The sequence below is a fragment of the Falco peregrinus genome, chromosome 9, assembly GCF_023634155.1.
Source record: "Falco peregrinus isolate bFalPer1 chromosome 9, bFalPer1.pri, whole genome shotgun sequence".
NCBI lineage: Eukaryota > Metazoa > Chordata > Aves > Falconiformes > Falconidae > Falco > Falco peregrinus.
This window is the reverse complement of record NC_073729.1, coordinates 28,977,916-28,992,608: the sequence shown is the minus strand read 5'-3', so window position 1 is coordinate 28,992,608 and position 14,693 is coordinate 28,977,916. Positions and strand designations below refer to the sequence as shown.

The 14,693-nt window shown below is 40.8% G+C and overlaps 1 protein-coding gene across 2 annotated transcripts in view; it reads right to left on the bottom strand.

Moving 5' to 3' along the window:
* LOC101919882 (formin-F) overlaps positions 1–14,693 on the bottom strand; it is a 52,184-nt gene that overhangs the window by 1,851 nt on the left and 35,640 nt on the right. Inside the window, exons 15-21 of one of the 2 annotated variants that reach the window (XR_008748762.1) lie at positions 13,352–13,455; positions 11,826–11,909; positions 8,100–8,228; positions 6,045–6,169; positions 3,075–4,232; positions 1,661–2,323; positions 390–500 (exon numbers count right to left, since the gene is read on the bottom strand). Coding sequence is in view for 1 of the 2 variants with exons in the window: in XM_055814008.1 (XP_055669983.1) it covers positions 8,124–8,228; positions 11,826–11,909; positions 13,352–13,455 (293 nt within the window). In the remaining variant the exon portion in view is untranslated. Of the gene's footprint in view, positions 1–389; positions 501–1,660; positions 2,324–3,074; positions 4,233–5,095; positions 6,170–8,099; positions 8,229–11,825; positions 11,910–13,351; positions 13,456–14,693 lie in introns of those variants that run through there. The other variant, XM_055814008.1, reaches the window with a different exon arrangement.

Sequence of the window (14,693 nt, the reverse complement as noted above, 5' to 3'; positions counted from 1 at the left end):
AGGACAAAAAATCCCTAAACGCTGACGTTTGAATGAAATATTAAGACCATGTTAGATACATCCTTATTTTTCAGCACTCAGCCCTCTATAAAGCTTGACACCACATTTGCAGTGTTCCTCTGCACTGTGCATACATCACTACTGCAGTACAGAAGCATTAATTTTTCTTTTCCATCTCCCATCCTTCCATTTCTTCTTAACCTGAAAATTGTGCCAGCAGTATGAAGGGTAAAACACATTCCCTACGTGTCCTGCAAGGCTTGTCCATTAAACCAAAAGATAAATCCTCACAATTGCTCATGAATAGCATTTTTCACTATTATTTGTAAGTGTACGTAATGCTTTGCAAACCACACCCACAGAAAATATCCTGGAAATCATGCACTTACCATCAAGGACCAACCAAGAGGATACCATGGCAGATGATCAGGCAGGGCACGGGAAGCACAGCACTGCAGGAGCTGGGCTAGAAGTCTTCCTTCAAATCCCCTCCAAACTTTCTAAGGAAAGCAAATTTATCCCAGAGTACCCCAACATTGTATAATTAACTACATGTAATCTAGAACTTATAGATGAACTGCAGCCACCTCTGGGATAGAAAAAGATCAAGTTTTTAAAAATATTTTTCCATTAAGTTTGAATAATTTCCTGAATGTGTCACTGAGTAATTTTTAACCAGATCTTTCTCATTCTGTCCAAGCAAAGCTGTCAAGAACGATAAATACCTATTTTCTTGGTTGTAGTGAATGCTTCAAAAAGATGCAAGAAAGAAAACAATATATATATTTCACAGCCAAGGAATCAAGTCTATCAAATGCACAGATTTCTCTCCCTTGGGCTGGTGGGTGTCTTTCCCAGGTGACAATCTGCTGTCATTTTTTTAACCCTCTTTCTTAAGAAAACAAGGCTCCTGAGCTCACATTCTGTCTTTCTCTTGGGCCTCAGGTAATAACTTCCAGAAATATTAAACTCTGCAAAAAATTGTGACCTCTCCATCTTTTCCATCATCAGAGATATTCAAAACCCCGCCAGACACAGTCTTGGGCACCCTGCTCTGGAGTAAATGACTTCCAGAGGTGCCTTCCAGCCTCCATCACTTGTTCTGCTAAAACTCTTTTTTTCTCTCCTGCCCTCTCCAATGAAGCTATCAAAATATGTAAAAGAAATAATATATATATATTTAAAAAAAAAACAACAACGGAAAAAAATTAAACAAATGTCTAAACAGTAAATACTTCTGAAGAGTTAATAGCATTCAGTAATCACTCTGAGGCCAAAGTACTTGGCAAGGGTGTCCTTCTCTGAGACTTCCATTCCAAAAGTCATTTCTTAACATGCAGTGTCCTGTTTCCCAGTGTTATGCCAATCCTAATCTACGAGATTTTCAGCCTGAAACATTGGCTGTCTTTCAGCAGACAACAAAATTTCACTGGCTGCCTTGCACTGAGCTTTCTCTATGGCTGCTCAGAGTTTTTCTACAGGATATTAAGGTTCACCTTGATGAACTCAAACAGCTATCTGAGTCTCAAAAGATTCAGGTGAAAAAGCTTGAACACAGAAGCTATTTTCTGCATGTATTCCAGCCCTTTGAGGAGGGTATCAGAACAGCCTCCCTGCTTGCAGAAAGGGAGAGATAAATTGATAGAAAGGATTTACTCACCTAAAACACAGGTTCTGCATAACTTTTGGGCATTTGGTCCTCAGAACTGGATACAAAATCTGGGTGTAGTCACCATGTTCACAGAAATCAGGGTCTGGGGTTTCTAGCTCCTCAGCCTATAGTCAAAAGCCTTTTCTTTGAGAGAGGTAGATATAAGGGCTGGCCTCTCTGCCAGTGGTGGTTCTGTATTTTAACCAACAGGTTTTGATAGAAAAATACACAAACGTTTCTTGAAATAGCGCCTGGCACTTAAGTTTCCTCCTTCCAACCGACTCTCTGCATCTCTGGACAGTCCTGTGCTATGCACAGCTCAGTTTAACACTTGACAGTTTTTGCACAGCTGCAAGGGGAAGAGGTGTGAAGGACTGAAGTGAATCACAACTGTTGCCTGAATTTCATTCCCTAAAATGTCTGTCTTGCCCAGAACACCCACACGGCCTCAGCACAATCAGTCCCTTTACAGGAGAGGCTGCGAGAGCCAGAGGATCATCCGTCAGCTTGGCGTGCCACAGGCTGGCTCCGCGCGGCTGCTCCATCAAATGTGTCTCTTCAGCTTGGAGAGCAGAGTCATCGCAGCTGGGTTGTCCTTTAGCAGGGCAAGTTCAGTAAATCCGTAATCAAAAGGATTTTGGTTGGGTTTAATTTTCCTAATCAGCTTAATTCCTGACAACAAAGTGAGACATCAGATTGCTTTAAATGGCAAGATTCCAAATAACAAACCAATTTAAGCATCAATGACAGCAACTTGGGATATTATCTAGGAATTATTTACTGTCTGAGACAATTTCCTGTTTTGAAATTGAGTCAAGCAAATTTCTACTTATAAAAACATCCTTTCAGACCAAGTCCTGTAGAGCTTGTTCAGGAAAATTTCTACGAGCTACAAGAATTTTGGTATAAATATGCTCAGATAGTACTTGATCTTTATGGTCAATAACCTTTAGGGTTATTTTCTTTTTGTAGTGAGCAAATGACATCACCATAGCATACAGCACCAGTTATCTATCCTTGTGCAAGCAGAAAAGTCTCAATTATTTATGTTTCAAAACACATTGCAGCATTTTTAAATTGCATCCAGAGACTTAAAATCTGCACCTGAAACCTTTCGTTTCAAATGTCTTATTTGTAAAATGAGCATAAAGCAATATTTACCTACTTCATAGTTTTCTGTTGTTTAATTACTGCTGACTGTCCTTGACTAAAATATTCTCAATGGGCAAAATTCATCCCTGGGTAAACAAGCAGCAAGTGTAAGGCTTAAGCACATTTAGCAGTCCCTGCAATCATTTCAATGTATACCCAAGGAAGTGCAGTCTGCTGCTTAGACGTATTGCATCAGCTGCAGTAATATGCTGTGCCATGAAATACTCAAGTTAATGCTCAATAAAATCTTATTTGCACAAAGTATTCATACCTGCATGAGCCCGAGTTAGAGTTGCCATTCAAAGGCTCTTCCTTCTTTGTTACTTCGGGAATAAAGTAGATGGTTCAACTTTTGGTACTTTCTACTTGGGCAGTGAGCAGCAACAGTGGAAAGATTTGCATTTAGTTTGGTAAGAAAACTTAACAGTCAAGCATTTTGGCAGTCTGGAAACATCTTTTAAATCAGGGAATGAAATCTTGGTTCTATGAATATCCACAGCAAAACTTCTGTGAGCAATGCAGGGAAGGATCTCACCAAGAGCTTGCTGAGTCCCTGCTTGAGTCAGAGCACTTCAGCACTTCATCAAAGCAGCCCTTCAGTTTGATTTTTTTAATATATTCTTCTTTAAGGCGAACAGCTTGATATTAGTTTGTGGTTTTGAGTCATTAGCAGCACCTTCTTAAGCACAGGAGTGAGTATTTTCTAAGAATACTTTCAGGCTTTGGTGGTACAGTGGATGCCCAACAGGTTCCCTTTTAGAGACCCCATGTTTTTATTTGCTTTGTCTAACACAATTTTTTCTTCTCCTACAATCGGTGTTTTTTATTTGAAAAGCATTAATTCAAACTAGGAGACCATCATACATAAGTGACTTCAAAGCCTTTATGCATAGAACACCTTCCAAGTGACCACAATTTTGATTTTTCTTTTATAAAAAATTCATTTATAAAAATTAGCAGGTGCACTCTGCCTGTTGCCCGGCAGTTCAAATCAGAAAGGAGAAAAAAAAAATTAAAAACTGGAAAGAAAAGGATAGCCATTGTCCTAGGATATAATTGTCCGTTTGTGAAAGTTAAATTTTTCCCACTGAGTCTATTGCTGGACAATCTCAACTCTTTACATTTTTTGGTTTGAAGAAACTCTGGGAAAATTTCTACCTCTGGGGGAAAATATTTGTATTTCAGACAGCGAATTCATTGAAAGCCCTTGTGAGTGCTGGTACACATGTTACACTGGCCCCTCTGGGAGCTCAAGTCAATGCAGTGACCCGTGCCTGTCCAAGCTCCATTTCTTACCGCATTTCTTGGGGCAGATCTGAGCACGCTGAGACACTGGGCAAGTGGATAAAGCCAGGGATTCCCATCGGGAGCTCCAGTCCCAGAGGATGGGGCTTCTCTCAGGCACGCTTTTGCTGAAGACAGCTCATGTCTAATATGAGATCCAGAAATCAGCTTTCCTGTCCTCACTGAAGTGGCACACATAGCAGCAGCAGTGTGAATTTTAAAGAAACACACTATCGAAAGAGAGATGATCCTCCTGGAGCAAGAGGCCCTTACACAGCTGAGCTGTCACGAAAGAAAAATCAGGGCAGTGTCCGACCCACAGCCTTACTTCACACAACCAAATATTGGTGCTAACTTTACTGAGCATAACTACTCATATAACATCATCTTTAAGCTTTCATATTTCATAATATGCAAAACATCAGCTTTCTGGGGTTTATAGGGAAACAAACAACCCAGGTGTAAAAATACTAAAGTTCCTGCAGGTTGCTACTTGCCGGAGTGCTCCCAGTTGTATTTGTTTCCACAGACTGAAGGCTTACCTGACACTGTGACTTTTATGACTACAGGTCTGCAGGATAAAACCGTCAGCTGCCAAGGAAGGGTTCCAAGGACATTGTCTGCACAGAGGCTTAGCGCTTGTCTATGCAATTCCAAGTAAACGTTGAGGTCTAGCAATTATCACTCTATCTCACTAAAAGTTAGCAATGCAGTTGACTCTAGGAGACCCAGTCTTATGCAAAGTAACACTTGGGAAAAAAGAATGAGATTGGGAACAAAGTCTATTTATTTACTTTTACATATAAATCAGGAGACCTCTGAAACTCACAGACACTGAAGAAATAGCTTGTTTGAGAAAACTTAAACATGTCTCCTCAGTCAGCTCCCACTCCATAGGAAAGCTCCGTGCTCTCTGAAGGGGCTAGAACATCTTGCCAAGAAGGTATTTGGACATTAATTTTTTAAATTAATGCTTCAGGATATTCACACAAAGACACAGATATCAACTACTGTGTAGAATATATTTTTAATTGGAAGAGGCCATGCCAGCTGAGCTATAAAACAAGTACAAGCTGTTAGATATAATAATAGAGAAAAGGTGCTAGGGGAAAATAGTGAGTCATGGAAAAATTAAAAGAAAAAAAGAAAAAGAGAGAGAGAGAGAGAGAAAGCTAGTTAAAGGAGACTTCCCAGGACTCCTGAGCTAAGGTAACGGTAGAAAAACATGAAACTTATCATGACCATCACGAATACTGTTCAGGGATGCAGGGATCTTGATACCATGGAAATGGCACTTGTATTCAGGATTATCTTACATGATTCACATATAAATGAAGATGGTTCAGATTTTGGAGCAGTAACAACGCACATCAAAAACTGCAAGTGTTGTTTACAGTGCACGTACATGCACTGTATACGGCATTGTGATATAGATGCAAGAAATTAACAAGGAATTTAATTTTCCGCTTTCTGTCAGAAGTGAGTGATGCAAGCCGTAGGTTCTGGTACATAGATAGCTGCCACTGATTTCAGCGTCAACCAGATGTCACTGCTCTGATGCTGACTTGAGGCAAATGCAGCCAACATGTTTTCTATAAAATTAAATCCCTTTATTTGCATCTGTAAATAATTTTCCGTAAAATAAGTACCAGGGGTACTAACTTTGCTATTTGCTTTTTATTTTATTCCTTTTGCCTCTGAGAAACACAACTGCATGTCCTTAACTGGAAGCATAGTCCAGACAAGACTGTTGAGAAGCCAAACTGATGCACTTTGTTAGCGCAGACCTGCAAGAGCCTGCGGACGGCAGCACCACGGGCAGTACAAAGCCGAGGGGACCCACTGGGTGCTATGCTGCTGCTGCAATGCACAGCTCTAGCTCAGCACCCTCTACCTCACACAAGACAGTTTGTATACATATGACAGGTAGGCGCCTGGAAGGTGATAGTGAGCATACCAAATGCATAGTCTGTTGAGCCTCTTCCTCAAAGATCTCAGGCATCCTCTAAGACGAGGGGTGGATGGAAGGCAGAAGTGGAGCAGCGGCATTCACAGCTGGGGCCAGGTTTGCTTCTCACAGAGCTGGAACAACAGTTGTTTCTTTGCTCATCAGTGCAGTCGCTCAATGCCTGATGCCTCCTCTTGAAGGCATCTCACTGGGGTTATCATTCACTGGTCTGGAACGAGGTGCTGCCTGCTCAGTGCACATTTTGGCCAGAGCACTCCTTTAAATAGGAGGATTACAAGGATTTGAATCTTTCAGGGCAGGATTCCCTTTCCTCAGTGACTCCTCGAAATACAGGTGGGAACTATCATTTTAAAACAGCACGTATGATCCCTGCTCATTTCTTTGACACAGAAGTTGTACGCTCCTGCCCTCGGGAGCGGATTTGGCTTCCAAACAGGAGCACCCCTGGAGGGCAGGGGTTCAGCTGCAGCCCCTCAGCAGCTTTAGAGAGATGATGTGGAAAGAAGCCCTTGCCTTTGTGGCGGTGGACACAGCTGCAGGAATGCTTTGCTGCCTTTTCATACAGGGGTGTGCTGCCAGTCCTGGCACAGCAGAAGCTAGGAGCTCCCAGGAACCACAGCCTGCAATGCCCTTGAAAGTACTGAGGCCAAGACAAGAAAAAAATCTTGGGCTGCTTCTATCCCTACTTTCCAGACAGTGTCCAAGAGTCTCTGTATTCCTGCTGGTTGTCCTTTACTGTCTGACATGACCAGCACTAAAAATCTACATATTGCAGCACCCACCTGGTGGGTGTCTGGGTTCGTTACGGACCTTTCCCTAAATCCCTAGATGTTCAGCAGTGCTCATGTCTAGAACAGCAAATGAAACGCTGGATATAGAGAATTTTTATATGCCAGCCGAGAGGGGGTTGTGATAATGTAATTTTTAGATGTAGGTGCTTCTAAGCCTTTCAGAGGAGTCAGCCCTAACTCCTTTTAGCGCTGAAGTCAGAGAGTGTTCAGCATTTCTGTCAAAGCCCAAACACTGTGAGACCTGGGCAGTCAGACCTAAATTAAGTCAGGTAATACACTTTTTCTCAAACACCGTTTGCAAAACTGGTAGAGAAAATGCCAAATTTTGTCAATGACATTTTAGAACAATTTTCTGCTTTCAATGTTAAGTACATCCATTTTGTCTTTGCATTTATAGGTCTCCTTTTCTTCTTGTATATTTGAGCTCCAGATAATTATTCTAATTAAAAATATGTAAAAGCAAGCAAATGCAACAGCAGTATTTTCTCTTTTGAAAACTATGGATAATTACCTCCAGCATCCATTACTTAGATGCCCCATGACACATTTTTATTTTGTTTCTCTGATATTTTTCTCTTCTTTTTCTCTTTCTGCCAATGCAAATCTTACATATTGATTGACTTCTATAGTATTTTACCTGAATGCATGACATTAGCCATTAAAAGCTCTATTTTACTGTACTACTTTGGGGGTGGCGGGAGGGGTACACAAAACAGCCAGCCAGACACTTTCTCAATTATGTATTAAGGCTGCAATGCTTTAATACCAGAAAGACAAACAAGAATTTTCACTAAATATTCTCCTCTGTGGGTAACAGCTCCCCATTTCTTTATAAAACTTGTAAAGTATAATTTAGAAAACTACAGCAAAAGTAATTAAAAATCAGATGAACATGCACGAACTTATTCATTGACAATAATAGCTAAAACTCAACTCATTCAGAAAGTTGAGTATCAAAGGAAAAGATTAAAAAGAGAAATTAAAAAATGTTAATAGTGCCTCCTTTATAAATATACAGGCATCTCAAGGTACAAAAGCACATACATCAGAAAAAATGAGGGAGAGACTTATAAGTGATCTGCAATCCTACAGGTCAAATAGCACTTACAAATTACACATTATAAATTTAATATCTCTCAAAATCAAGGTATGCTGTGTACAGACTATATACCGTCTATGTGCTATTTATTAGTAGAGAAACTTTCAAGCCAATTAACTTAAAGATTGTTTTCTGGGCTTCTCTTTCCCTCACCTCTTTGTAAGATGTGTGTTGTTCTTATGGTGCGACTTCAGCACAGGCCTTCCTAAACTCACTAATGAATGAAGATACCCAGCCAAATAGCTCCTGAGAGTCTAGGTCTTGTGGCTCCCCAAATTTTACCTGTAAATTTGAAAGAGAAGAATATTTTAAATTAGTATAACCAAACTAATCTAAACCATGTCCACTATCTTAATGAAATTAAAAGAGCAAGATGAAAGTTAAATAGCTTCATTAATAATAATATTAATACTGCCAAAAACTTAGAGCTAGCTAAAATCTCCAGCAAGCTGAGATGCAAACCATTCCAAGTAAAAGTGGCCCCAGGAGCGGTCACTGAATCACCTCAGTAACCTGTGTTTCTGTATAACTCAGTCTCTTTGGCTGAACTACAGATCTCCAGCTGAAGAGGAGAAAAATCAGTAAATCGTGACATTTTCTGGCTCTGCAGTTTGTTAGATAAACCCATTCATAAAAGGAAATGCATACATTAGGGGAATGGTTTACATTCCACAGTAGGCATGGTAGCAGCACATTCAAGCCAAAAAGTTTTCCTTTTCTGTCATTTTGCTTTGCAAACAAACAAAACTATTCACAGGGATGCAGACATTTTGGGGAGAAGAAGTAATCTGTCAGAGAGCCGCCTTTCCTTGTTCTTTCCTTCACCTGAAAACGGTGAACAGATGGAAAGTTTTTGAAAAAGACATGAACAATATTGACATTGTGTCTGCTCTGCTATAAAAACAGAGGTGAAAGGCAGTCGTACCACAAAGTTCAGTACTAAGAGAGCAATTCCTGCATTAATTAAAATCATTTCCACATATGTTCTCCAGTTCCAGGATAGGAAAGGATTTTTGATATTAAATCTGTTGCTAAGGTTTAATTCCAGAGGTTTGTCATCATTTTCAAAGATTCCCCCTCAATGGGATCAATGAGTTAAAGAACGTAGCTCTGCCTGCAACCACTTTCTAATTGAGCAGAACAAATTTCAAGAACGTGCTCCAAAAGCTCCATCAAAAAATTTCAAAAGGCATCTTGTGCTACGACAAGTTGTTATCTTGGCTGTAAGTGAGAGCTGCTCTGTACCAGGGGAATACAACTCTCCCAAGGCCGAGCAGTGATGAAGTTGTATTGCAGGATTTCAGATCGCAACTGAAATACACTGAAGGGTTTGGACAGGTACGTGTCGTTACCTACACGTGTTCACCTGGACATCATCTACCCTTCTTAGGAGCAACTCCTCTGCCTGCAAATCAGCAACACAGTAAAAACAACCACTTGCATATAATCCCATCACAAAAACTTTAACATTAACCAGTGACACCTGATTAATAGTTTTGCTTGTTGTCTTCCTAATTGCACCTCCTGGGTGCTCCAAGCCCTTGATCTTTGGCACGCCTCGCCACTCACCTATGGTGTACCATCAGTTAAACAGTAATGAGAGAGGCTTTTCCTGGAGCTAATGACCATCTGTGAGAAGTTGATAGCCCACAGCTATACCACAGGCAGCTATCCCCAATTTATTGTTCATCCCATAGAAGTGTCACATGCCAAGGTCATTATTGACTTTATAAGCAGAATATAAAATCATAAAGGTAGGCCTGTGGATTTTTGTTTTATGTGAAACATGATCTCCATGGCTACCTACAACACATATCCAGATCAAATATTCCCCCAGGTAAGCTGGTTTATTCCTTCCTAGTGCTATTGAGATGATAGTCTGGTCTTTGATCACCCATCCTATCTTATGTTTGCTTTACATTTTTGCTACTTTATAAATATGCAAAAAGATCTGCCTAGAAATGACATTATTCAGAAGAAAAAAATCCATTCTAAGGGAACGAAATATATTAAATGCCTAACTTTAGAGAATAATGGGGAAGGGAGGGCAAAACCAGTTGGGTTAAAACTTGAGGAAACTTCCACCTACATGGAAAATGAAATCCTCTTCAGATGCAAATAAGAGCCTCAGATAAAAGTTTCCAACAGAAGAAAGGCAAGCAAAGAGCCGCACACATACATCTGTAGCACAGCATCACCTGTGTAATGCCTCCTGGCTGAGGGTACACAGCTGGAGGGCAACCGCCTGTGCAGGAGGGGTATGGCAGAGGTGCACATTCAGGAGGGCACAGCCAGCGCTCGCTGGGCATGACACCACGTGCAAGCAGGACCAGCCACGCAACACTAATTCCCTGCTGAGGATGACTTTTAGGTAAAATGGGTCAGATTCTTCAATACCCCATGCAAGTGCCCCCTGGCCCAAGGTTTTACAGCACAGATCATCTCATGTCTAAATTTGCTGCATACTTTCCAACCATTTCCACTCATTTAACTTGATTGTAAATTCTCTTTTTTTCACTATTTTTTCCACCTTTTTTTTCTTCTTGCTTTATTCCAGTCCTGCAACCTTTTTTGAAGGCCTGGTACAAACTTCTTGGTCTGTGTGCTACATACAAATTTGGCTTGCTACACTGAGGTGTTTTTCCTATTTTTTTAAAGGCTGCAAGAGACACAAAGAAATGCTGCACACTGGTACAATATTGCTTTTAGTACAACATTAGTAATTAAATTTCCTTGGTCAAACATCTTGCTAATCTTCTGTCTGTTCAGATAGCTCCCCAAAGGTCTTCCTGGCTGCATCTTCTGTGCAACATTTGCCTGTCATAAAACTTCTGTACTTTTAATCTCTCACCCCCATAAAAAAAGAAAAGAAAAAAAAAAACCCACACAGAACAAAACCTACAACCATCAGTTAAAACCACGTCCTAATCACAGGACCAGGAAGCAGTTATTCCAGTTTCAGAGATTAGCACTGCATTTCAGCAAATCTGTCCCTTTCCTTAAAGCCTCCTAGTGTGACTATCTGCCGGAGAATACTGTTCCCATAGCAGAGACCTCCTGAGTTTCTATCACACTCCAAGAGCATTGTACTAAACGAGGAATGTACATGCTATGTTGTTAAGAATTGCAGCGTGGAGCTTTTATCATTCATTCTGGTGTGACCCTCTGACCCAAAAAACATTTTCTAGTGTATTGGACCTAGATGGGTTGCTTCTGTTCAGAGGAAAAAAAGATTAAGAAAACTAGGTGCTTCTCCAGTGCAAGTGTGGGTGAATAGAACAGGAACAAACAAGAACAGATGGTTTCTTTATCAGAAATCTTCTGCTGGAGCTTCCTTTCTGCTCTGCTCATTTAGAGATCTGTGCTGCTACTAACAACTCTATCCCAGTGTCCCTCCCACCCGAATACCAGTAGCTAAATCAGTGCCCTGGACTATAAGCTTGTCACTTTAAGAAACCCTCAGCCCAAGTAACAGATTTGCAGCTGTCTACCAGCCAAAGACACCATTGCGAGTAGGAACCAGAAAACACCGGGTTTTCTCTAACGTTTTCTATAACGCATTGAAAACATTCAACAGTTACACTCACTGAATTTATAAAGTTGATGAACATCCACTTTTCTTTTTGATATTTGGGCCACAGACCCTTTAAAAAGCAGGCTGTAAGACCTCAAGAAAAATAAAAGTCAGATTTTCATTCAAAACTTTCCACCACTGTTAGATGTTATTTCCTCCCCCCAGTTTCTGTGGACAGTATAACTGTAGAGCATGTGGAAGTATGGGAAGATCTTGCAGTTCTTTCTCCACCACCACCACCCCTTTTTTTTTTTTCTATAAAGAAATGTAGATTTATTTGCATTGCATTTAAATATGGTATGTACCAGTATGTTGCTATAAAGCTTCTTCATTTCATCACATCTTTTTGACAGCTGGGATAGATCCCCTTCATATTTCTGAATTAAATCCTGTAATAAAATAAAACTTCTTAATTTGGTATAGAAGCGTAATATTAAAGCAGGAATTAAACAGCAGTGAAAACAAGATAATTCAAGTCAAAATTTTTATGTCACAAAAATTTCACATTTCACAAAAGATAAGCATACATCAAGTGCACAGATTTCCTTGCAAGTATTAAGACATCAAAGACAAAAAAAAAAAAGAAACATCAACGTTAGAAATTTTTTTTACTCTATCATCCAATGACACTACCTAAATCTATTAAAATGGGCAGAACTAGATAAACATCATAAGGTCCCAGTTTCCACCCGCATTTGGCATAGTCGAGCCTTTCTGCATGTGGAGCAAACACTCCCAGTTGCTGACTCTTAAGGAGACAGAAACAGGGCCTTAGAAACTTAACTTTTGAAATAATTCTTAATCATGGTCCCTTTGTAACCTATGTGGTTTTGACAATATGTATTGGAGCAGCATGCTGTTGAGGTGTTCCAAGGGAGAAGGGAATATACGGATTGAGCAGACGCTGGCACTACCCAGCGCAGAGGGACCCGGGGCAGCAGAGATGAACACGTGCACACCACAGAGCGGGGAATGCCTGTACTGGAAGTAGCCCTGTTCACAACCAGCACAGCAGTGCCATCGAGAATCAGTTAACTCGTCTGTACCTGAGAAAGCCCTGTGTGTGACTCTGCTGGCTCCTGGCCAGAACTGGGCTTCCTACAGCCTGCTCAGCTGCCTCTCAAACCGTCACGTTCACTAGCATGGGCAGAATCATCTTAGACCAACCTGTATTCACAATTCAGGCATGCCCTTGAGTGGTCGCTTTTCCTAATTAACAAGTGATAGGAGACAAGAGGAAATGGCTTCAAGTTGTGCCGGGGGGATTAGGTTGGATATTAGGAAAAATTTCTCCACCAAAAGGGTTGTCCAGCATTGGAACAGGCTGCCCAGGGACGTGGTGGTGGTGTCACCATCCCTGGAGATATTTCAAAGATGCGTATGTGGCACTTGGGGACATGGTTTAGTGGTGGCCGTGGCAGTGCTGGGTTAACGATTGGACTCGATGATCTTAAAGATCTTTTCCAACCTAAATGATTCTGTGATTCTCTATGTTATTTTCCTTTCTGTCTAAGGACAGAGAAAATTATTACAAATTCGTATATACTTTAAAGTTGCTATTATTCCAAAGTGCTTATCATGGGCAACCATGGGGCTACCTGGTCCTCATCCACTCCAGCCCATTTGCCTGTGAAGCAAAAGCAAGAGATGCCAAAATTCTGCAAAACCCTTCCAATGCTGCAGCTTATAGTATGAGACATTATCAAAGGGGAATAAAAGGCCACTTTCCCTCAGATGCTCCTGGCTCTCTTGTCAGGGCAGGTCTCAGCACAAACCAAGCAGATTACTCATCTTTTATCTCCAGCCCACAACAAGGTTATAACAACGTTACCTTTAGTTCCTTGCAGAACTGTGACTCCTGGGGTGTTGCCTTGATTGTCTTGGGTTTAAGAAGCCGTCTCCACTGAATAATGTTTTCCAATTCTTTTTTTAAAACTAACAAAAGAAAAGCAAATGAGAAATTTTACTAGCATGCACTTGTGCCCAAAGGACTGCAAATGCCTAATCTAGGACATCTGGAAAATTTAGGAAAATATGGGTCTATAATATATTCATCTAGGAATATTAATTTCTGTTTTGAAATAGAAATCCTAAAAGAGGCACGGGGCTTATGGCAAAAAGTAGTACGTGATGACATCACAGCAACCACAGAATAACGAAGAGGTCAATAGTATGGTTATGCAGCAGCTGAAAATCTGACTGTTCCTAGCTGTGAGCATCAGGATTAGCAATGAAAATAACATTCTTCAACCCTACATTTTTCTGTAGGAAGTTCAGGGTTCCTTTAAAGATAAAAGAACAACAATTCTACTCTATCTAACAGTAAGAAATCATTTCAGTTGGCCCTAAGCACTACATTGGGACTGCTACTGTGGGAGCTCTTGTGGTGTGAAATGTGGGGAGAAGAGGATACAGCCTTGGCTCCAGGGCTTTGGTCCTGAACTGGCCCAGGCTGCAGTCTGGTATCCTCCTCCTCTTGTGCTTCCAGCAAATGAGCTCCAGGATGTGCCTCGAACCATGGGGTGAGAAAGGCTGGTTCAGTGGCATTTGGTCCATCTCTTTCCCTCTCTGCCTTGCCAGATGGGACTCAGAAGATACAAGTGACTATGCTGACCCCCATCAGGAATCCACGGAGGGAGGAGGCCAGTCAATCTCCTCAAGTTCCCATGATTCACCTCCTTTGACAGCTCCCAAAAGTTTCTGGTACTGTGCCCATTGTACCACTTTACCCATGACTTTCCAAAATTGTCTTTAAAATATTTAGTGATTTTGAATTGCTACCAACACTGTCCCCAGTGAAGAACACAAGTGACTGAAGGTAAATACTGTTATTTTTAGTTACTTATGCCTCCTAAAAAGTTGATTGGAATTTCTTGGAACAGAATAAAAGCACACTTTAGTAGCCTCAAGCTACATGCCTGGCTGACTCCCAAAGCCCAGCAGAATAGGTACAAGGGTTTTTCAAAGAGAAAGCTGAGAGCAACTGTCATTCAGGTATCAAATGTCAGTCAGAGGCTGAAATATGATATATTGGTCTGTAGTTACAGTTAACACCCATGCCACATTTTCAAAGGATAGATTTTTATAAACTTTCAACATAACGCAAGTCATTTTCATCCACATGTACACCTTCTCTATCAGCTCCCCAAGGGTTCAATCCAAAACCCATAGAA